At 36.2% G+C, this 24,567-nt stretch overlaps 1 protein-coding gene across 1 annotated transcript in view; it reads left to right on the top strand.

Moving 5' to 3' along the window:
* Positions 1–977: 977 nt before the first annotated feature.
* LOC131984522 (synaptic vesicle glycoprotein 2A-like) overlaps positions 978–24,567 on the top strand; it is a 28,479-nt gene continuing 4,889 nt past the window's right edge. The window contains exons 1-12 of the mRNA XM_059349369.1: positions 978–1,117; positions 7,149–7,881; positions 9,917–10,097; positions 11,176–11,327; positions 12,672–12,805; positions 13,429–13,518; positions 15,501–15,608; positions 17,367–17,455; positions 17,540–17,704; positions 18,557–18,690; positions 23,284–23,490; positions 23,615–23,774. Coding sequence (XP_059205352.1) covers positions 7,272–7,881; positions 9,917–10,097; positions 11,176–11,327; positions 12,672–12,805; positions 13,429–13,518; positions 15,501–15,608; positions 17,367–17,455; positions 17,540–17,704; positions 18,557–18,690; positions 23,284–23,490; positions 23,615–23,774 — 2,030 coding nt within the window. The 5' untranslated portion in view covers positions 978–1,117; positions 7,149–7,271. The remainder of the gene's footprint in view (positions 1,118–7,148; positions 7,882–9,916; positions 10,098–11,175; positions 11,328–12,671; positions 12,806–13,428; positions 13,519–15,500; positions 15,609–17,366; positions 17,456–17,539; positions 17,705–18,556; positions 18,691–23,283; positions 23,491–23,614; positions 23,775–24,567) is intronic.

Raw genomic sequence — 24,567 nt, 5'->3', positions numbered from 1 at the left:
ATATTCATATTCATTGATTGCTGTTGGTTTAAATTAATTCTGTCAACTTCATTTTCACAGTTGCATTTATAGTAACATTTAAATGTGATGATACAGGCTTTTGAGTAACTTCGAATAGTTTTTTATTATGCATTCTGTTTTTTACTAATACTACCAAAACCTGCTATCAGGACAAGGACTAATCAAAGGCCCATCACATGATCTGACAAATATCTGTTGAGGATGAATGCAAGTATAAACATCTGTTTACAAACACCATCAATAGAATGTTAAAGGCTTTTGTATTATAAACAGAACTCACATTTCAAAATAATTTATCCTAAAAGTTTCCACTGGATCTCCCAAAGCTGTGGCTTTTTACGACTCTACAACTGACTGATATTTTCTCCTCATTCACCCTGCACAACTATAAACAGCTAGAATTACATTTCTTGCCTCCATAGAGAAATTTTTGTTTGAATGGCACATGCGATGACATCACACACTGTGTGGGAAAGCTCACGTTTCTTCCTTCATAGCAGCTCGAGTCTTGATGCAGCAAGAAGAACATGGCAAGTGGTTGGCATGGCAACAGGAGTCAGGTGCGCTTGCACGTGTGTGTTGTCTGTGCACAGAATTTGATATTCATGTGTGCAGACAATCATCAATTTGTTTTTTTAAAAAGGAAGGAAAAAGCAGATGGATGAAAATACATTTGGAAAAGGAAATTGTGCGCGCATGCGTGCGAGGGCCACACATACACAGTGTGTATTCAGTGTTTTCTAACATGTCATGCTAAAACATATAATTAGATTAAAATTCACGAGCCTAAAGGGGCAATATCCGGTGCAAAACTGGAGTAATACGTGTGCAGATTGTGTGCATATATGCGCCAAAAAAACCCTCCAGAAATGAAGGCGTTAATGTGCTCGTGCGCTCGTGAGGGTTTTGCATGGGGGGAGGGGACCCCTGCACATCAGTGACTGAGTGTGTGTGGATGGCGTGGGCTTCTCTCCTCTCTCAAACCGCACAGCATCATCATCATCATCACTCGGTTCACAGCAACAGCCTCGTACGCATCCTCATCCTCCTCATCACCATCTCCGGGCTGAACAGGGACCACAGCGCAGGAATAAAGGTGAGCTGGAGGAATAATTAGCTCTTAGCTGTCTTATATGTGTGTTTCTTTTTTTAAATTTTGCATTAAGACATCATGAAGAAGACACGATGGGCGTGTTCTGCTACCGTTTGCTTCACACAGCAATTAAGATCGATTTTGTGAATCGAGTCGCGGCGGCCTATAATCTAATCCAAGTCGTGACAAGCTGCTGGCACTGATTTCCAAGAATGAGCACAGATGTCAGGATGCAGGCGAGCAGACAATCGGCTGCTATTTATGACACATTTACATTTTTAATCCAGCCGTATTTGTGGGCTGTGTAAATTGGCCTGTTAGCGACAAGGCCTTTTTTTTCTCTCTTTAACATCAATGATTATGACTCGGGTTGAGGCTTAAATTTGCACATTTCCTAATTAGACTCTCTGTTCTGTCTATTCTCGCTGCCCTTATCAGCAACAATCCTGCAAAAAGCTCGAATACTATCATCCTTTTATAAATAAGAGCATAATATTAGATCAAATTGTGTTGTTTCTGTGGCAGTCCCTAAAGCGATATTATCTTCAGGTGTGCAGATTATCAATGTCGAGTGTCGACACTTTATATTCTGATAGAAATCCCCCAGTGCTTTAATGAGCTGTGATGCATGTGATGTGATGGCTATCTGCCCTGATGCTTGGCCTTGCAAAGGAAGTGGTAATCTGATGCTGATTGATTTTTGGATTGGGGGAGAAAATAAAGACGAACTAAAAAAAAAGGGTGGTGGGATAAAAATGAAAGGGTTTGCTCAGACCAGAGAACAACAACATCCATCTTGCTCCTCGTCCTGAGACCTGCCTGCTCTTTATTACTGACAGCGCTGTGTGTTGCAGGCTGCATGAGGCTGTAGAGATGCTGTCAACTTGACAACAGGGACGACATGAGAAAAGTGGGTTTAAAAGCCTTTGCTTGAGTCTGGCTGGCGCTCGCCTTTAGTTTCTTTGTGGGGAAAAAACAGAAACTGATGATTAAAGATGTCCAAAGGTTACCTGTTAGATTACCTGTTGCATAAAGGATTCAGTTGTATAGCTGAGCTTTTATCTGTGGTGTCCTTAAATGTTTTGTAGACAACTCAGAGATATTCAATTAACTGTGTAGAGGAGTAAAGTAATATCTATCTATATATCTATCTATCTATCTATCTATCTATCTATAACAGCACAAATACAGTATAGAATTTATATTTCTGGTAGCTCTTTAATTGTTCTAGCATTGTTAGCCTCTAGCATTGTTGATCTAAAAGCACATTATTGAGTTAATTTAGGTTCATTTATGTTTATTTCTACACCGAGACAGTTTATTTTTCATGTATTTAGTACTCTTAAATTGATCTAAACGTGCAGCTTTACTTGCTATATTGTACAAACCCTGTCCTGCACACCATTACAGGCCTTGTAACATGGGCAATCCTAGAGTTTTGGGGGCCTGGGGATTTTGGTTTGCCCCCCCCCCCACCCCTGTGGCTGTTGCAATATGGAAATAATTATTCCACTCTCTTTAACCGACCTCAAAATGTGATTTATTCAACTTAAATAATTGACTGCAGTGCTGCAAACTGTTGAAGTAGAGCTTGTGAAGATACTTATCCCAGTTTGTGATGACTTTGTTTTCTTGATCATTTATTTTCTGTTTAACTTTTTAGATCTAATATAGCCGCAGCCCAATAACTGAAATTCCCAATTCTGAAAAAAATTGGGAATTGTGTAAAACAGAATGTGAAACAGCGTATATTTACAAAAACCAACATATTAACAGTTTAAGGATTATTTTGTTTTTATTTATTAGACAACGTCCCGACTTTTTTGCAATCAGGGTTGTAAATGGTCCATTTTTCCCATCTCTGAGCTTATGATTACGTCACTATTTGTTGGCAAAATGGCATGAAAATTGATCTCAGTTCTTGTTCATGAAGTTATTAGAATTTATATCTGATTATTGTCTTGTGATCATCAAGCAGATATTTTCTAGGAGCCAGGTTGCTCTAATTAACTGCTTGTATATATCTATATATATTGTATATAATATCTCTGCATGTGTAGGGCTGTCTTCCTTCTTACAGTAGGAAAAAGACATGTATATTTTAATAAATGTATCATTAATGTTGACAGTAACACCTGCAATTTTTTGCTGTATAGGGAAAATGTATGCAGTCATCAGACCAGTGCTCAGGTTGTCGTGTTGAAGTGCTCATGTTTGTCAGAGACAGTGATTACAGGCCTGTAAGTGCACGAGTGCGAGGTATTATTAGGTTAGTGTCCTACAGTTTAGCCTGGCTGACCAGGCCTGCGGCGCTCCTTTCATCCATGCCAGTAAATCTGCTCCTCATGCTGACAGTGAGGGATCAGTGACTGAAAATAATATTTGAATTCAATTTGACATAAACAAATCAAATTTAAGTGTCAGTGTGAGTGTAAGAAAATGTCGACTTGAGTATGGCAGTATACTGTTTTGTGATACTGTGTAGATTCTCAAAAACACTATAAATTTTTAATGAATAGTTTGCCTGCAAAGATTCATAGCAGACAGATTGCACAAGGAGAAGTGTTATGTTGTTGGATGTTACAGAACTGTGAAAAATACAAATCCAACTGTTCTGATTGCATAAAAAGAAACCTTTTTGAACTTAGATTTTATGCAAATGGTGGTGTGTTTATACTATGACAGCTTTTCTAAGATGAGATAAAAACAATTGCAATACGTAAATGGCCTTGCTTGTAGTATCGCCATATATTTAATCGTAACACCTCTATCCTCCTGATACATATCGTATCAGAAAGATTCTTGTCAGCCCTGTCATTCTCTAGGATACAGATTCTAGTGTAGGTGCAATACTGTCTTTAGTGTTCCTATAGGTGCTGGAAATCCTTGAAAACATTTGAATATTTATCTGATGTTGTCAATGTTTGAAAAGTGCTTGAAACTGCTTGGAATGTATGATATAAAGGACACCAACTCTACTCACAAACAGCTTTGAAACATGAAATGGGAAGTTTATAGCACAATAACATGAAAAACTGTACTATACTACATATATATATATATATATATATATATATATATATATATACACACAGTATTGTGCAAAAGTCTTAGGCAGGTGTGGAAAAATGCCAAGAAGAATTGATGCTGGTTTGAAAGCAAAGGATGGTCACACCAATTATTGATTTGATTTAGATTTTTCTTCCGTTCACACACTTTGCATTTAAATACAATAAACTATTAACCTCTTTTTATTTTTAAAAGCATTCTTATTTTACAGCATTTTTCCTCACCTGCCTAAAACCTTTTTACAGTACTGTATATATGTATATAGAAATATATATATATATATAGTATTTTTTTATTTGGATTATCTATGGTACTGCTCCTTTACTTATATCCGAGTACTTCTTCCACGACTGCTAAAAAGCAGATTTGTTCTGTAGCTACACTTGTGTTTTAAATGTACCGTTTAAAGCACTAAAAAAAAGCTTAAACAAACAAACAAACAAAAAAAACAATAAATAGGATATTGTAAGACTAAACATTACACAAAAATAACGTTTTGAAAATTAGTTAAAGGCTCTTCAATGAATGAACACAAGGGATACATATTAATGTGAAAATCAGTAGTTAAGCCTTAAAAACCGAGGCAATGAATGACAAGGCACCTTCAGTAAATGCTGATTTTAATTTAAATCTTTTTGTTTTTCATTTTTAGCTTAAACAGTTTTCTGTATATAAAGTTGGGATAATCTTGTTTTCAGACACAATCCTCTGTTAATTGTGGTTTCATGCGGAAGAGAGTAAAATTTAAATGTCCTCTGCAACTGCTATGCTAATATATATTATATTGGTATTGTTGCTAACGTGTTGATGTAAAAGCAGGATTTTACTGCTGGAGTTAGCTGAGGTGGTGCAACAAATGGTAATTTTCATTATGGAATAATCTGCTGATCATTCCCCTCTATTAGTCATTAATTGTTTAGTTTTAGTTTTAGTAAAAGCAGCAAATTCTCACATTTGACAAGTTGCAACCATGACGCTTTTAAATTCAAAATGACTTAAACAGTTTTAATACATGGTTGCCGATAAAGTTGGAGTAATTTTGTTTTCAGACACAATCCTCTGTTAATTGTGGTTTCAGCTTCATTTTGATATGTTTGGAAGAGATTGTTTAATCATGTTTTGTGAAGATATACACTTTATCTGTCAAGAATAAATCACATTGTAACAATCATTTCATGGAAAGAGGTAAAAAAAACCCAATGTAATCCAACTTTATGGGCGGCGGTGTATTATTAAAATATTAAAATAAATAAAAACGTGAAGGGATTTATTCTTTCACCATTAAAACATCAATGTGGGAATGTGGAAAGGGCTTTGATAGCATTTAGACAATCACATAGATACAATTTACAGAAAAAAAGAGAAATAAAAGTGAAACCACTTTAGTACCAGAACATTTTATTTTACAGGTCTCTTTTTCAATGGCTGACCCCTCACCTCAGTATTTATAGACCCAGTCTCCGGCCCTGTATATGCTGTCAGCCCATTATTACCTGTCAGACCTCGTTTTTGAAACAGGGGTCAGAACGAGCGTCGCAGTGATGTCTCTCATTCTGTGTTTCACTGCACCGCGAAATCAAAGTGACATGTTGTTTTATTGCACGGCGACCCGTGGTCACTCAGCGTCCTGATACGACAGCATATGGATGTGTGTATCGTCAGAGACATACCCGAGTCAGTGCCTTATAAATGTTCTTTTATCAAGAGGAGATGTGATACTGCCACAGACAGTTTAAATGGACGTCCGTTTTCCGGCTTCTTTTTCAATTTCAAGCCTCATTCACTTTTTGAATTAAGGAATGTTTCCGGCTTTATTTGATTAATCTACGAAGTACACTTTATCTTTGGTATGGTTAATGCCTTTTTTAGTGCTTAAACCAGATTTTCTGAGCAACCTTTAAAAGGAATAACACAAAGATGTTAAAAGAGTTATTGGCTGACCACATAAACAGTGACCTGTCAGGAGCTTATATCAGCCACAATACCTGCGACACGGTCATGCACTGTAGCTCCTCTCCATGAACCTGAACTGAGGCTTTCAGTGCATTTCCGCACCAAGAAACATCCATTGAAAACCACTCTCACCATTCAGGGCTTGATGTCTCGGCCTGTAATTACGGCTCAGGCCCATCTGTGACTCAGCAGTAAACACATGCTGCGCAGAAATGGAAATGCAACAGGTGTTGTCTGGGTCGTTATATCCGGGTTAGGTGGTGTGGTGGTTTGGTTCGATCAATGAAAAACAAAACGATCAGTTCAAAGAAAACATACAGCTACATACATACATGCTAACCAACAAAGAGAGAGAAAATGGCTCCAAAAACCTTTTTTTCTGCAGTCATTTTGTATCTCTTTAATGTTGTTTTGTGTCTCTTTGCAGTCATTTTGTATCTCTCTATTCTTGCCTTCTGCCCCTTCGTTGTCACTTTGTGTTTCTTTGTTGCCATTTTTGGTCTCATTGTAGTTGTTTTGTTTATCTTTGCAGTCATTTTGTGTGTCTTTCAGTTGTTTTACGTGTCTTTGAAATTATTTTCATTTTTTTTTGTAGCTATTTAGCTTATTTTTTTTAAAATCTCTTTGTCCTCATTTTGTGTCACTTTTTGATTTGTCTTTGCAATCATTTTCTGTCCCTTTGTAGTCATTTTTGTCTCTTAGTACAATGTTACAGCTCTTTGTAGCATTTTATGTGTCTTTGGGGTTGTTTTGTGTCTCCTTGGTATAATTTTATGTCTTTGTATTTCTCGACTTGCTTACTGCATTTCAACAGCCACTTCAGAGTGGATTACTAGGCACAGACCCAGGGGCTGAGGGGCTCAGGGCCTATTCAGGAATCCATCCATTGTAACGGGACGGCACAAAATGTGCTCTGATGCTTTTGAAGCTCCTATCAAATGCCTCTCTTGATACAACTTCATGCCCGAGTGGAAATAAGATTGGCTAATTTATATTTCCATTTTCTCTGCAGACACAAGAAGAGCCGGTTGTCAGTCAGGCGACTGACTGTGAGGTGCATCCTGAACACACTGAAGCTTCAGGTGGCCTCTCCTGAAATCTTTGACCACATTTGCATCTACTGAACCTCTTTCAAATGGAGGACGGCTACCAAAACCGGACTGCCTTCATAAAAGGCGCCAAAGACATTGCCAAAGAAGTGAAGCGACAAGCATCTAAGAAGGTTGGCCGCTCTGTGGATCGGGTGACCGACGAGTACAGCAAGCGCTCCTACAGCCGGTTTGAAGAGGACGATGACGACGAGTACCCCATGCAGGGAAGCCAGGACGGAGGCTACTACCGCGGAGACAGCCAGGCGGCCAACGACGACGAGGGCGGCCACAGTGACTCCACAGAAGGTCATGATGAGGATGATGAGATCTACGAGGGCGAGTACCAAGGGATTCCCCGGGCCGACTCGGGCAAAGACACCCTAGCGGGAGGTCCGGGTTCAGTGAGGGCCGGCGCTCAGCAGTTCAAAGATGTCGGAGTGTCCGAGGCGGAGAGGAGGAAGGACCAGGAAGAGCTGGCTCAACAGTACGAGACCATTTTACAAGAATGCGGTCACGGGAAGTTCCAGTGGAGCCTGTACTTTGTGCTGGGTCTGGCTCTTATGGCGGACGGCGTGGAGATCTTCGTGGTTGGGTTCGTCCTGCCCAGCGCTGAGAAGGACATGTGCCTGTCTGAACCTAACAAAAGCATGCTGGGTAAGACTCCTTTACAGGTGATTCTGTCCTCCTACTGTTGTGCGTCACAAGACTATAAGATTGTCTGTTTTCTATATTTTTCTTATTGTCAAGAAATCTCCAAGATAACCCATGTTGGCTGCGAATCCAAATTTTATTCCTCTGAGCCACACAGATTTATTGTTCTGTTTTGTGTTTGGAAACATATTTATAACATATTGAAAAAAAGAGAAATGATCAGACAAACAAAGTAAGATTTATGGAAATTAAAAATTGTGTGTTCAAAAAGGAGTTAGAAGAAGTACAAACTTATTAATTCCCACCCCTTCAACACAAGTTATTAAATAATTATCAACCAGCTTTCTTATTGATCTAAACCTATACACTAATTACTTTCCAAAATGTGTATGAATATAATAGTTATTATAATTTATCTCTGTCATACGAATATATTAATTCATTGCTGATATACAAATCCGTATTAAATAAAGAAATCTAAAAATCCAAAACATATTAAAAGCACATGACCTGAGCATTTTGAACATAGACTGTACATAAAGATACAACAATGTATCTCTGCAACCTTCCCACTGTACAAAAATGAAGCCAAAATATCCCTTTTTTGTACTGATGTGATGTCATTTGGAGCCTCTATATTGAGGCCCTGCCCATACACCCTGTGCCCAATCATAAATAAATAATGACCTTACATCTTTTTATACCATCAAACAACTAATTAAAACCAAAAGTATCTGATAAATGACGCTTCAGGATACATAACCATGACAAGAAGGATCTTAAACGACAGAAACCAAAATGTGTTTAATATGCACTTTGACTTTTTAGTTTGGCTCAAGTCCCATTCGCGAACATGGAGGGGGCGGGGCTTATGACCCTTACTGCAGCAAGCCAGTGGAAAGATAAAATACGTGAAAAAGAATGGTATGAGTTTATATAAGTTGTTTTTTTGTATAACTTCAGTTACATACATTAACTTTAACAGCAATCCTGTTTGTTTGTTCGTTTGACCCGTGCATCCACTTTGACCTCCTCCCTACACAGACTAAGTTGAGAAACTACTTAATACTTAGTACTATATTCTGGATATACTGATATTATAAACTATAACTATAAGATCAAAGGAATCTATAGACCCCAAGCATGTCAGGATATCAGGTCAGGAAGTTGTTGAAATATCACTGTTGGGTAGGCTATTTTAGTCAGGTCATGTGACCTCTGACATCATGCTATCTCAGTGAAAACAAGCTCTCTGGGTTCCCACAAGTCTCCTTTTTACATACATGCCTACTTTATGCTGATTACATGCAGATTAAGGCAAGCCACATTGCTTTTTCTCATGTCGTACAAATTTGCTATTTCCCCCTACTGTAACAACGTATGGGACATAGTTGAACATGGAAAGGGACTTCAGATAGCGACCTATTAATGTTATGACCCCTTATACACCTTAATAGGTTTCAATAAATAATTCATTCATTAAGTCATTTTTTATTAGATATTTTTGAACAGAACAACTTGACACACAGTGCTGAGCTGCATCTCAAATTCTTCATCTCAGGTTCCCAGCTTTCAGATGATGTTCACCACTTCTATGTGGCATTTATTGTTGACCTGCTATCTCCCCCGAAACATCCACTGCCCACAACCACCAATTCTCAAAAAAAGCCAGTGTTCAACTGTTTCTTAAAAAAAAGAGCTGAAATGATGCATTTATGAGCAGTTTTATAAGGTTTATGTCTTCAGTAGAGAACAGGCTTAGAGCTACGAGACAAACAAACCTGTTATTGGTTTTGGTGTTTTCATGAGATTTGTTGACCGTGGGAAAAATAAAGAATAATACCTGATCTTTTACAAAGAGGAGAGTTTTATTACTCTCCATATTTTGAACTGCCTGTGGCCGTCTGACAGCAGAGTGAACATAAAGCTGAAAAGACTTTAATCTACCAGCAGGAGTGGAGCAGAAATAAAGAGGACAGGGCAGACTTGAAAGACATTTGTTGCAGTAATAGTCTCATTTCATTTGCTCTCTCCACAGGTCTGATTGTGTACTTTGGGATGATGGTCGGGGCGTTCCTCTGGGGGGCTCTGGCCGACCGGATAGGCCGTCGGCAGTCTCTTCTCATCTCTCTCTCCATCAACAGCATCTTCTCCTTCTTCTCCTCCTTCGTCCAGGGCTACAGCACCTTTCTGTTTTGCCGACTCCTCTCAGGTGTTGGGTAAATTGAAAAATACTCTCGATATATTTTAATCTGGGCCACTTATTCTGATCTGATTTTTCAGTCTCTTCAGGGCTGGAAATGTTTTAGATCAACAGTCCTCTACAACACAATCCAGCAGGAAAACACAAAGAGTCAAACTCAAAAATCTGTTTTAACATTAACACAATAATATTCACGTAATAACACAACGATATAAACACAATTATCCAAATTATTAATTTAAATAATGTAGTGTAGTCGACTAGTTCTGCAGTAAAAAACTTATTTCTAACAACACACATGTAGTGGTAAGCTATTATATGTAAATGAGTAACTGGAAATACATTTATTTTGGTGTATATATATATATATATATATATACAAATTAATATATTTTATCATTCAAAAGCTATGGAAGAGGATTATGGCCAGGTAGGAGAAAAAAATAAATCATGATTAAGTTTGAGAAAAAAAAATCGAAATGATGAGAATAAAATATAATATAATATAATATAATCAAAATATAATGTTGAGAAAATACGTATATACCATATATATATATATATATATATATATATATATATATATATATATATATATATTATACAATACAATATTATGTCTAAAAAAATTACATAAATGACATAAGCAGATTAGCAGATTTTCCCCAAAACAATACTTATGGTAGCCTACTATCAAGACTAGCTCATTTATGTGTAGAGGGATTGTGAGTCTTTGCATAATAAAAAGTCCACACCAGTTTCTCTGGTTTAGTGAAGTGACAAATTAAGATGCAGAAATCCTTCTTATTTGTGGTCAAATCAGTAACTTTTCTGTAGAGCTTTTATTAACTTTTCACCACTGTGATGCAATAATGCAAGCAAATGATCCATAATACAGTTATTCAATGAAAACACTTGGCTGATCAAGTGCATCGGAACTAACAAGAGCCAATACAGATGATACATGAGGTGTTTCTGTATACTTCATGGGAAATAATTTCATTTATTAGTACAAGAGAGGCTGTTAATCTGTCATCTGCTTAAACTCTCAAACAGAAGGACAATTAAACTCAGTTTGTTTCTGATCTTTGCAGGATTGGCGGCTCAATTCCCATCGTGTTTTCCTACTACTCTGAATTTCTGTCTCAAGAGAAGCGCGGCGAGCACCTCAGTTGGCTCTGCATGTTCTGGATGATTGGGGGAATATACGCGTCTGCCATGGCCTGGGCCATTATCCCACATTATGGTGAGTACAGGAACATATCCCTGAATTTACATATCCCTAATACTTGAGTCATGATACAATATCATTGTAACTTTAAGCATTTTGTGATACGGCGAGTATTGCGATAAAATATGTTGCGATTTAACTGTTAAACTGCATTTTGTGTCCACAAAATAAAATTCCACCAGTTATTGTTTTGTCAGATAAGAGAAAATTCGCTAACGCTTTATAATAAGGTCCTTAATAACCATTCATTAACAAGTAATAAGGCATTGTTCTCGCTTTAGATCCGGTAGTTGCAAAAAGCATAGTTAACTTATAGTTAACTTATAATAGATGAGCAATAAAGTATATTTTAATATCAATAAGCAAACAAAATAATATGAATAAAGGCATGGCAAAGACATAATGGGTGGGTCATGGGTGTTTGTAATGCCATTATTAACACTTATATAAGCTTATAAACACACAATAATGTTAATAAGCATCTTGTAAGGACTTACAAGGGCCTTATTACTTGTTAATTAATGGTTATTACAAGGACCTTAATATAAAGCGTTTCCGAAAATTCCCTTCAGTCTTTTTATTTACTTCAGTCTCTTTATTTCAAAGTATTCAGTCAAACTGAACTTAACTGATATCAAACATGTATGGACGACAGCAACTGCAGCATTTTCTCAAATTTTTATCAACTTTAAGCTTCACTGCTCTGAATTTTTTTGAATGAAGCATAAAAAAAGCCTAACCTTTCAGCCTTATTTCGAAATCTCCCTGACACGATATCCTAATGCAATAATTAATTCCTAATTCCTTAGATCTTCTAGTTTCATATGATATCAGTATATACAGTATAAAGTGAGCCCAATATGGCGTCCAGAAAATGCTGAAATCAGTATTTCATTTAATATCGATACTTGGCTTCCATGAATTGATATAATATCGTCATGCAAAATATTGCGATTCTATGCAATATCAATTTCCCCCCCAACTCTAATGGTTATCTACCTCTGTGACTGCAAAGTTACATGAGAAGATAGATACCACTGTTAAAGATGACATCTTCTCACTCTCACTCTTAAATTAAAATATGTTTAAGCAAAGTGTTAATGGACAATATTGAGCCTCAGTTTCGGTGCAGCTTTAGTCTTGTTCTTCTCAGAGACACTGCACTGTGTCTGACCTCTGACTCCCCTGGAGGCAGGGAAAATAAGAACAGTGTCACATCAAATTAAATATATTCCAGCCAGAGCTTTAAAAAATTGATTTCCTGACCTTATCTGATATTGACTCACATTTGTCGGGCAAACTGGAAGTGTAACGTCTGAGCTCATTTTTTTTTGTATTGCTTTGTTTCTGTCTTCTCAGGATGGAGTTTCCAGATGGGCTCTGCGTATCAGTTCCACAGCTGGCGTGTGTTTGTGTTAGTGTGCGCGTTTCCTTCTGTTGCAGCCATCGCCGCCCTCAGTGCCATGCCAGAGAGCCCACGCTTCTACTTAGAGGTCAGCAGATGTGCCTGTTGACAGTTAGTCTGACCGTGTGGGTTATGACAAGGAAAATATCCAAAGGCCAATGTGAAATATCTCGAATGAAGATCAATCAATCAATCAAACTTTATTTCTATGGCACTTTTCATACAAATAACATGTAACACAAAGTGTTTCACACACAATAACCCCCAACCCACACACACACCCTACCCACCCACAGACCAAGAAATTAATAATTAATGATTAATACTGGTAGTAAGAACAACATCCAATAACAACTAAAAGCTTGCACAGTAAAAACAAGAACTGATGAAAAGCTGTCTTAAATCTAATCAATTTTCAGTTAGGAAACACCAGATACAATTAATTATATCATAGAAGTATATTATTATTATTATTATTATTATTATTATTACTATATAAATATATAAATATATAAAATAACATAAATAAATGGATACTAAAATAAATAACTAGATAGATAGATAGATAGATAGATAGATAGATAGATAGATAGATAGATAGATAGATAGATAGATAGATAAAACTCAGTTAAAAGCTAGACTAAATAAGTAGGTCTTGTGTTTGTATATATAGGTTTAACACTGTATAACATTAACTTTTCTCTCACACAGAACGGCAAACATGACGAAGGCTGGATGATTCTTAAGCAAGTTCACGACACCAACATGCGAGCAAAGGGATACCCAGAGAAGGTGTTTTCTGTGAGTATCTCTGAGAAATTATTCGCTTTATTAAATCATATTGTTTTGATCAGCTCAAACCATTTCTTTTGTTTTCATGCTTTTTCTTTTGGCAGCATCTGTAAGGGTGGCCCTGAGCGTTGTGTTGGTTTCACAGAAGGTTGATAACGCTAAAAGTCACTGTGAAACTGGGATCTGTTTATGGTTGACCTCTGTTTATTCTCACAAAAACAGACCATAGCACAGAAACAGAACCTTCATGTTAATTAACTGCCTGCTGCTACACAAATACAGGAAGTCAGTTTAGTATTCTGCATCTATAAGCTGGCAGCACTCTCTTAAAACAATTATTTTAACTGCCAGTTCACTGAAATCAGTGTATTGACAGGTTGGGACAGACATTATAACATTGTGGGAACTAAATAAGACACAAAATAATGGGATGGATTAGGATATAAACAGGACATAGATCGGCTAAAATAAGTAACACCCACCTTTCTGATGGTGTATAAAGTGTATAAAAGGGTAGAGAGGAAGGGCGAAAAGAATTTACAGTAGGGATCATAGAAAAAAACATGTTTGCAGGTCCTCCTGTTAAAAATAAACTGTCACCTGATATATTTTGTGTATTTATAATCTAACAGGAGGATAAGAGATAAAGGTACATATGATAAAGGTTATACATCAACAGAAAGATGACAGGTGGGGAGGGGGGATGACATGCAACAAAGGTCACTGTTTGCTTTGTAGTGTAAACCACAAAACCTAGCCTCCAGTCAACACAGCTTGAACCTTTTTCACCAGGGATCACTGGCATTGCATTTCTCGAGGGTACATTGTATTCCAGCAGGTAGATACGCAAGACATTTGCTGCAATTTGATACAATTTAAACATTTTGAACTAAAGTCAGGCTCATTGAAATTGTTTCCTTTTTACCCCCAATCTCCCTCCACAGTCCCTGTCTTCATTTCAGTGTAAAAACAGAAAATAGTAACATGTAGTTAAAGGTACACTGAGCATTTACAGAAGCTATATTTTAGTCAAACAAGTCATCAAAACTGATTACTGCTCCCTATGTAAAAAGCTCCTTTAAAAAGCAACTTTTCCATGGCCATAAGGGGACTGCTTTTGTTACGATGGCCATTTTTTCTGAAACTCCAACAACCCGAAAATGTCCCATTGAACTGAAAGTCCAAATGTCTGACAGCCTGATATCTCAAAAAACAGACGGCCATTCCTCTTATAGCCAACAAACTCTACCTGCAGTTAGACATGACATGCGGCCCTGCACCCTAATGTTTCACAGCGTTATGTTGAAGTCTGTTTCCCGCCATCCTCAGTGGTTGATGTCAGGGATTAGGTTTTGGTAAAAGTAAAGGGGAAACATACAGTTGCAAGAAAAAGTATGTGAACCCTTTGAAGTTACCTAGTATTCTGCATTAATTTGTCATAAAATGTGATCTTATCTGCATCTAAGTCCCAGGTGCTTAACCTAATACCACACAAACAGTTATAATATTGCATTTTTATATTGAACACATCCATTAAACATTTATAGTGATGGTGTCTACTTGTGATGGTCTATACTTGGGACTTAGATGCAGATCAGATCACATTTTATGACAAATTAATGCAGAATACTAGGTAATTTCAAAGGGTTTACATACTTTTTCTTGCAACTGTATTGATGGAGAAGCAGACTTTAACACAACACAGTCAAGATTCAGTTTTCAGTCATCGGTCTTTAAATGAACAATTAATATAAAACAAATAGCACCATTAATTACTGATAATGCATTCTAAGTTCAGGGGAAAAGCACCATAATTATTTCTAATAGTTACACTTTCTGTTTGTTATCTGTTCGACATTCTTTCACGGAGGATTAAAAGCAGAAGGCGAAAGTTTTTTTCTCCAGAAATGCCGCTTGTAGTAATTAGAGAATGTTAAATGAATTTCATGACATCTGGCTGAATGCCTCTGAAAGTGTCTCTTTCATCCAAGGTCACCACAATTAAGACGGTGAAACAGATGGATGAGCTGGTGGACACTGGCACCGATACGCCTGTCTGGAAGCGCTACAGGCTGAAGATTATGAGCCTCTCCCAACAGGTGAGTGAAGGAGGTCTGTTGCTCTGCACGCAGCTCTGGACCAAAAACTGTAACCAAGTTTTAAAAGCATGATATAAAACTCCTCTGAGATCATATCTGAGATCACTGCTCCTTTAGGAATACAGTCTTTAAGTTGATGTATCAGGCTTTTTACAGCGCCGGCTGTAAAGACCTCAGTTGAGCTGGCATCGCTGTGTGTGGGTGGCAGCGAGTCCAAGAGTAGCTAAGAGTTGAAAGAGACATATTTTTACTTATGCATTAATTTGCCTAATTTTGACCCACGTCGATATTTTTGACAATTTTTCCCTATATCCACATGCAGAATACTGCTTTTTGGCACATAAAAGTGAATATTTTTTGCATCTGTGACTAAATACTAACATGTTTGTGTGTTACTTTCTTGTGTTTTCATTGTGTTGCACACTGTTGCAGCAGCACTGCTCCAGGCAGGAACTTGACCAACTTTGTGCCTGATTTTTAATTCGCATTCTGCCTACGTTCTGCTACACGCCTACACCCTTCATTTTCTTGTCAATCTGCTACTGCAAAACCTGCTTAATGCCTACTGAAAAGTCTCCACTCTCACCCCTTTCCTGTGTTATCAGTCCATGCCGTTAGCAGCTGTTATCACTTCCATTATAAAGCTTCAGACCGGGAAGACTGCACCTTCCAAATGAGAAAGTGAGGAGATTTAAACTCAAACCCTGATCGTTTTCTAAACCTTAACAAAGTAGTTTTGGGGCCTAAACCTAATCAAGTACACAGTTCATAAAGTTTACCACATCTTTAAAACTAACCTGTTCATGAAAATACACTGTCATAGATAACTGACTCTGAATCTACGAGAACATGTAGCAGTTCCTTCTTTTTTTCTTTATTAAACGTCGGTTTATTGGCATACAAGACAGCAAACAAACAGTAAATACTGGATAAATTGCTATCCAACATATAGCAGGAACAGTACAATCCTATGTTATAAAAGTTCTGCAGCAGGCACCTTCTTACGCTTATATATGGTGGTTATACCCACAAATAACACTTTTAATTTTCTCAAACTTTCCTCAAATTTAAGCTTCACTGCTCTGTATAGAGTCTATTTTCATTGAGATAGCATGAGTTCAAGGGTCAAATGAGCACTTTGAAAATCACCATGAAACTGACATGAAATAACGTAACTTTCCAGCGTTTTTTCAAAAATTTCCCAATGTGATATCCTGGCTCCGGCCTCCAGGAAAAAACAAAAACGGCGGAAATACTGACAGACCGTTTGACCACTAAATATCGACAGTTGGCGGCTATGAATCCATATAATATTACAGAGCAGAATATCCTGATACTATGCTGGATCAATTTTTCCCCCCATTTAATTCTCGCAGTTGCATGTTATTGCTCGTCAATATCTGCTGAAATACACAGCACGCCCATAAAGTTGGAATCATTTTGTTTTCAGACACATTCTTCTGTTAATTGTAGTTACATTTTCACTGTGATATGTTTGAAGGACATTGATTAATAAAGTTTTGAGAAGATATATACACTTTATCTGTGAAGAATAAATCACAGTGTCACAATCATTTCATGAAAAGAGATAAAACATATTTTTTCCAACTTTATGGGTGACTGTGTATAATAATCAGATTAAAGTTAGAAAATATATGCAATGTGGGTCAATATAACAATTTATCAGGAGTTCAGGAGTTTAAATCTTTTTTCTTTTCTTTATCTAAGGTTGTGTGTTTTCTTCTTCACATGTTTCAGATCCGGAACAACATTCTTGCCTGCTTCAGCCCTGAATACAAACGGACGACTTTCATGCTCATGGCTGTTTGGTTCACCATGTCTTTCAGGTAAATTAGAGACTCATGAAACCCTTTGCTGTGTGGTAAGTCATGTTCCAATCTTATCTCATCTGTACTGACTTTTCTTTTCAGCTACTACGGTCTGACCGTGTGGTTCCCAGACATGATCAAATACATCCAGAAGCAGGAATATGATTCACGCACAAAGACCTTCACTAAGGAACGAGTTGAGCATGTCACGTTTAACTTCACCCTGGAAAACCAAGTGCATCGCCAAGGACACTACTTCAACGACAAGTGAGAAAAGCACAATTCTTCAAAGTTAAAATATACACATAGACATAGACATGTAGTCTAGACATTGTCAATGTGGATAAATAACGATTAAAGCTGGAAACGGCTGATTTTCTTATGAAATATCTTTTATACAGGTGCATCTAAATACATTAGAATATCATGGAAAAGTCCATTTCCAGTAGTTCAAGTCAAATAGCCCCAAGCAAGTATTGAGTCATATAGATGGACATACTTTTCAGAGGCCAACATTTCCATATTAAACATACTTTTAAAAATTGATCTTTTATAATATTCAAATTAATTTTAGGTCATTAAATGTAAGCTATAATCATTATAATTAGAAGAAATTAAATACATTAAGACATGAAATGTTTCATTCTGTGTGTAATGGATGATCCATTTATGTCAGTAATTAAATTCAAAAAGTGGAAATAACACATTATATAGATCCATTATGGATCTATATAATGTGTTATTTCCACTTTTTGAATTTAATTACTGACATAAATAAACTTTCTATGATATTCTCATTTATTGAGCTAAATTGAGATTGTGTTAATCCACGTTTATAGTTTTGAAAGGCTCATTGATCATTAAAACACCAGCATTATGTTAGAGCAGCTGAAACTGTTTTGTGCTGCTTTGAGAAGCAATAAAATGAGTATCAAGAGGTAAAGTTGGAGATTTGTACAGGTTAAAATTGTTATTCCTATCCTTGTCAATGCCTTTACTATACTATACTATTTCGTAACTCATTTCATGAATAAAACAGTATAGTACAGGTACAAGTATAGGTGCATTAGTCATTAGTCAGATTTACATTTGGCTGAAAACCTGTTTGTTGTTCACCAGGTTCCTCAACCTGAAGATGAAGTCGATGGTGTTTGAAGACTCTGTGTTTGAGGAGTGCTACTTTGAGGACATCACCTCCACACACACCTTCTTCAGAAACTGCACCTTCATTGCAAGTTTGTTCTACAACACAGGTAATCGAATCATTTTGTCTATTAAATCTCAACAAAAAGTGAAAAATGACTGTCAAAAGCACTTCAGGGTGAAGTGTGTACATTACTTGTTTTGTCCTGACAAATGTCCAATTTAATAACCTATTTAACTCTTTAAGATCAGCGCCTTACTCACCTGTATTTATGTTGTGATTCTGACCTTATAATTGTGCTCAGCATCAAGCTCCATACATAACTTTGTTCAGGAGAAGATTCAGTTTTACTCTTGCTTTGTCTGATATTAGAGGGATATAATAAAATATGTTTTTTACTGTGAACTCAAATCTCAGGAAAATGGTTTTTCTGTTTAGAAAGTTGTAGTTAGATGTTTTAGACTTCCAAATTTTATTTTATTTCTAGATCGACCCTTTCCTTAGCAAGTTACAGCCATTTATTATAGTATTATGTTATTTTTTCACTAAATAAAGGTGCACCAGCTAATGGTGTAGGATCCAGATGACTCCACTGCTCTGGTGCCTAACGTGCAAATTAATTCATCTATTTACACATCAAACAGATACAGTGAAACATTTTTTCACAGTCACATTTCTGGCCACCCAGCAAACATTAGACGAATATTCACTCACCTTTTAGCTCTGTTTTGGACTCCTCCATCGCCTGTGTAGCATCCGACTCTTTAGCTGTTAAATACTTTTTACCTATTTACCATCTAGTTGGTGCTGGGCAGGTTGCGTATGAATCAGAATCAGTATCAGAATCAGAATCAGAATCAGAGTCGGCTTGATTGGCGGAGGAATTTTACCTAAATAGAAAAAAACAGTAAAACACAGAACTAAATGACCAATAAGTTAAAGAGAATGCACAAATAAACACAAATGTACATATAAACGAATAGTGACACAATAAATGTGTATTTATCATGAATGAACTTTTGATGGGTTAAACTGAGCTTTTTTTTTAAAGTGAAAGCAGCTGCCTAATCACTTCATCACTATTTTAAATGACTCTGTAGGTGAACATTAATGATCTCTGAACTGTTGTCACACAGCTGCTCAGTACAAACACACATCATCTGATATTAAACATGAATACTGAGTAGTTTGTTGGCAGCCTGAAGTAAAAACTGAGAAAAGATAAAACACAGCTGTTCAGCAGGACCGAAACCATGGAAACATCCTGTCGCTAGTATCCCTGGGTTACACTGCAGCAAAACTGTTACCGTAGCAACATAAACAAATCCAGCCCGACTAATTGAGCTGAGAAACATGATGAAGAAAAACATATGTAATCTTCCTTCCTTTCTTTCTTTCTTTCTTTCTTACAGCTCATTCGGTCTGAAGAACTATATATATATAGTTCTATATATATATATATAGTTCTTATATATATTTATAAAATGATCAATTTGGACATTGCTTTGTTGTACTCATTATGACTAATTTATGACACTTTTAATGACAGTGACCTTATTTGCATAATGAGGAAGAAATACATAGAAATATATTACATAAAATAGATGAATAAATATAGGGAAATAAGGCAAATAATAAATTAATATAAAATATATATATTTTTTTCAAAATAATAAATAAATGCATTTTTAAAAATGATTGATATAAATAAATAAATAAATAAATAAAAAGAAGAAAAAATTAAATAATAATACAATATAAAAAATAACCAAAAATATGTTTTATGTCACTTTTTTTTATTATTTCACAACTACATTATTATAATATTATGTTTGGTACATTTAATTGCACATAAGGCCCTGATTTCTTTATCAAGTCATTTATTTATTTTGGCAGGTTCCACCCTTTATATGTGAATGCTTCACACACACATACAAGTGTTGAGCTTTTGGTGTGTAAGGGTGTTTTGCTGTGTGGTTTAGATTTCAGCCCGTGCTTTCAATCATGGTGTCAGGTTCTGCCTGTGAGAAAACAGAGAAGCCTTTTTTAAAATCCCAACAGTCCCCGCCTCAGCAGCTTCACAGCAGCAGTATCCTCTCATCCCCGAAGCCAACGATACATTCTTTTATGTTTATGTCACTTGGACATCTAAAAGTTTATGATCGCTCAGCACTTTTATGCCTGACTCCCTTTCATAAAACTGTTATTGGTTATTGGTATGGAAGCAGTTTCTGCAGTGTCATCAGAAAATATAATCATGGAGGTTTGTGCAGCTGCAGGCAGCAAAGTAAAGAGAGAGAAGTCACAGGCCTTATAACTTCTTCTGACCTTTTCTATTCTTCTATTTATCTTAAATACTTATTCGCAATGGATGCTATTTTTTTTATGTTGAAGTGATTTTTTTCAGTGGGGTTTTTGTGAGACACTTATCCATAGTCATTATATTATCTACTGTAGATGGCGGTCAGCACACCCCATATTTTGGAGAAGAAGACAGGATGCATGAATGTATTCTGTCCACCTGAAAATCTCAATATTCATTTAAGTGTACGCATATTTTGAATATTTTCACCACTTTACCTTAATGTCAGGGAGCCTATTCTGACTGGGCTTTTACTCTAATTATTTGACTGTAACTGTAACTGCAGTTACTTTACAAATTAAGATTTTTGGGCACAAAACATATGGACTTTTTATAAAATATAATGATTTGTTATAATTTAAAATCAATTGCTTATCTACCCCATAAAGTTGGAGTAAAACATTTTTATACCTCTTTCTGTGAAATGATTGTGACAATGTGATTTATTCTTGACAGATAAAGTGTATATCTTCTCAAAACTTTTAATTAATCAATTTCTTCCAAACATATCACAGTGAAAATGAAACCACAATTAACAGAGGATTGTGTCTGAAAACATAATTATTCCAACTTTATTCACAACTGTGTATTATGATAACTGTTTAAGTCATTTTGAATGCAAAAACGTCATGGTTGCAGCTTCTCAAATGTGACAATTTGCTGATTTTACTTTGAATAATTTTGTTGGCAATAGTGCTTTAAAATGTTTAATAACTAAACAATCAATAGACTAAAAGAGGGAAATAATCAGCAGATTATTCCATTATTGAAATTACCATTTGTTGCATCACCTCAGCTAACTCCAGCAGCAAAATCCTGCTTTTACATCAACGCATTAGCAACAATAACCTAACAATATAATATATACTAGTATAACAGTCACAGAGAAAATTTGACTGCATTGAGTACTTCTACTTTTATTACTCTAAGTGCATTACCCCTGCAGAGTATTTTTACACTGTGGTATAAGTAATTTTACTCAAGTTAAGGCTCTGAGCACATCCTCCACCACTGGATGAAAGTCATTTTTTTCCAGCCCCGAGGAGTGTTTACATACTCTATAAATAAGCCTGCGTTGCCTGAGGTGATTAAGATCAGTGTATAAACATTTTGACACTTTTCCAACATCTCTCATGTGGATTCTCGCAGCTGCAATGACAGAAAAACAGACTTGAAAATTAAACTGTAAAAGTAAGGGGGACAAAAACAGCATTTAAAAAAAAAACCCCTCTACAGTCGTAATTAACCCTCTGGAGCCTCCGATCATCCCAGCGTAATTAAATCATATGACTGAAACTCAATGCCAGTTTTTATTTGATGTTGGTAGGCTAGTAAAACCAGAGATAAGGTCAAATATATTTAGTATCAAAATATAGAACTATATGTCATTCTCATTTTACCTCTTGTATGTTATATGTGTAACCTGTGTTCACATTTACGACACTCAATAAAAGGAAAAAAAAAGGAATAATTAACTTAATTTATATAGCACCTTTTATACATGAAATGCAGTACAAAGTGCTTTACAACAAAGAACTTACGGGCACCAAGAGCTTCACATTGAACGGCCATAAAAATGAATATATTAAAACATATTAAAAGCATTTAATTTATAAAGTGGGAAAAAAGTGCAGCAGGGCAACTTAATAAGTACTTCAAATTCACAAACTGGTCTTGTCTAATCAAAATTAATTCTAAATTATTGACCCCAGGAAATCTTCCCACCGTTAGACTCACAGGTTGCTCCATTTGAGTCCAGTATAACGCATGTCTCCCCCTTTACTCTGTCTCTATCAATAAAGCCCAAAAATGGCCAAAAAAAGAGAAGAAAAAAAAAAAGAAATCTAATTGCAAGCATTATCACATAAACGTGAAAAAAAATCTTCATTGAGCATGATTTTATTTTGAAAATATTTTCAAAATCAGATTTTAATGGGGTTTTTTGTTGTTTTTTTGGGTTGAAAATATTCATCCAGTAAGTCAAGATGAAAAAAATCCTTGTCAGGAAGTATAGGTGAGGTTGTGTTGAAAAAAATGATACCAACATTTTTAAAGTGGTATATAAAGGCAGAATGAAAAGGATGCAAAAATGGACAAAATAGGCAAAAACAGTTGTACAGTTGCATTTGTTCTTGTTATAAATAAGTGTTTTATTTTTGTTTTTGTTGTTTATTCTTGTTTTTATCTGTTTATTCTTGTTAATACCTCATGCACCTTAAGTTGTAGTAGTCACAATTTGGTTGCATAGGTATCTGTACAATAATAATAATAAAAGCTAACTTATATTATCTTGTCATCAATAACACTCTCTTTCTCTCTTTTCTTGTTCTCTTTCATCAGATTTGTTCAAATACAGGTTTGTCGACTGTAAACTGGTGAACAGCACGTTCATCCACAACAAGGAGGGCTGCATACTTGATTTCAGCGACGACTTCAACAATGCCTACATGATTTACTTCGTCAACTTCCTCGGCACGTTGGCAGTGTTGCCTGGCAACATCGTGTCGGCTCTATTAATGGACAAAATAGGGCGTTTAAGGATGCTGGGTAGGTAAATCTAATCAATGCAGATAATTCACTCACGGCCAGAGAGGCTATTTAACAGTAATGTAATTCTGAATCTCTCTCTCTCTCTCTCTCTCTCTCTCTCTCTCTCTCTGCCTCTGATCAGCCGGATCCAGTGTCATTTCTTGTGTCAGCTGTTTCTTCCTGATGTTCGGTAACAGTGAGTCGGGGATGATCGCCCTCTTGTGTCTGTTTGGAGGCATCAGCATCGCCTCGTGGAACGCCCTGGATGTGATCACAGTGGAGCTCTACCCCTCAGATAAAAGGTGACATAAGACACAAACACGTGGCTGTTGTTTCATTGTTGGTTTTGTGTTAAATGGTGAACTTGTGGGGAGTCAGAGGAGAAAATGCAACAGAGGGTTTTATTAGTGATGCCTAGTTTTACACACAATATACACTACAGGCCAAAAGTCTAGAAGCAACATCTGTTTACAGTGGCTTTCTCAGCAGTTTTTACCATTATGGATTCTTTTGATTTTTGGATGTGTTTACTGCATGATCAGACTTTACCTTTACCTTTTACTTTACTGAATTAAACCATTTTCCTCAATTTACCTTTAGGACCATTGCTGAATAAATGTTAACAAAAGAAAAGAAGGGCTTAGTTTTAGGGTTGAGAAGATTTGGAAGAGTCACAACTTCAGTGCAAAAGTAAAAAACAAATCACTATTCACTTTAGCTCTTTGGCTTTTGGGAGTTTGGATACAAAAATCCCAATAAATCTCAACTGTGTTCATATCTCTGACAAACTACCACAGAAATGGCCAAATTTTGGCAGCTGAGTAAAAAAACAAGAGTACAGATTTATACATTAAGGAAAGAAGAATAGACAAAGTCTAAGCAATAAAACCCAAAGACAGTCACATCAGTGTTCTGATAAGTGACTCTTTATATAATAATCACATTTATTTTGTAGCAAAGTATAGCAATGGAACTATTATCTTTTTTTGTACAAATTTGATCTTGCTTCCAAACTTTTGCCCTATAGTGTAAAAAATGTTTGTAGAAAATTACAGTAAAACACTGTCAAATTGCATCAGAAATAGGGCTTAAAAT

This window comes from Centropristis striata, chromosome 14, assembly GCF_030273125.1.
Source record: "Centropristis striata isolate RG_2023a ecotype Rhode Island chromosome 14, C.striata_1.0, whole genome shotgun sequence".
Lineage (NCBI taxonomy): Eukaryota > Metazoa > Chordata > Actinopteri > Perciformes > Serranidae > Centropristis > Centropristis striata.
Note: the sequence above shows the minus strand (reverse complement) of the source record. Positions and strands in the feature narration are given on the sequence as shown.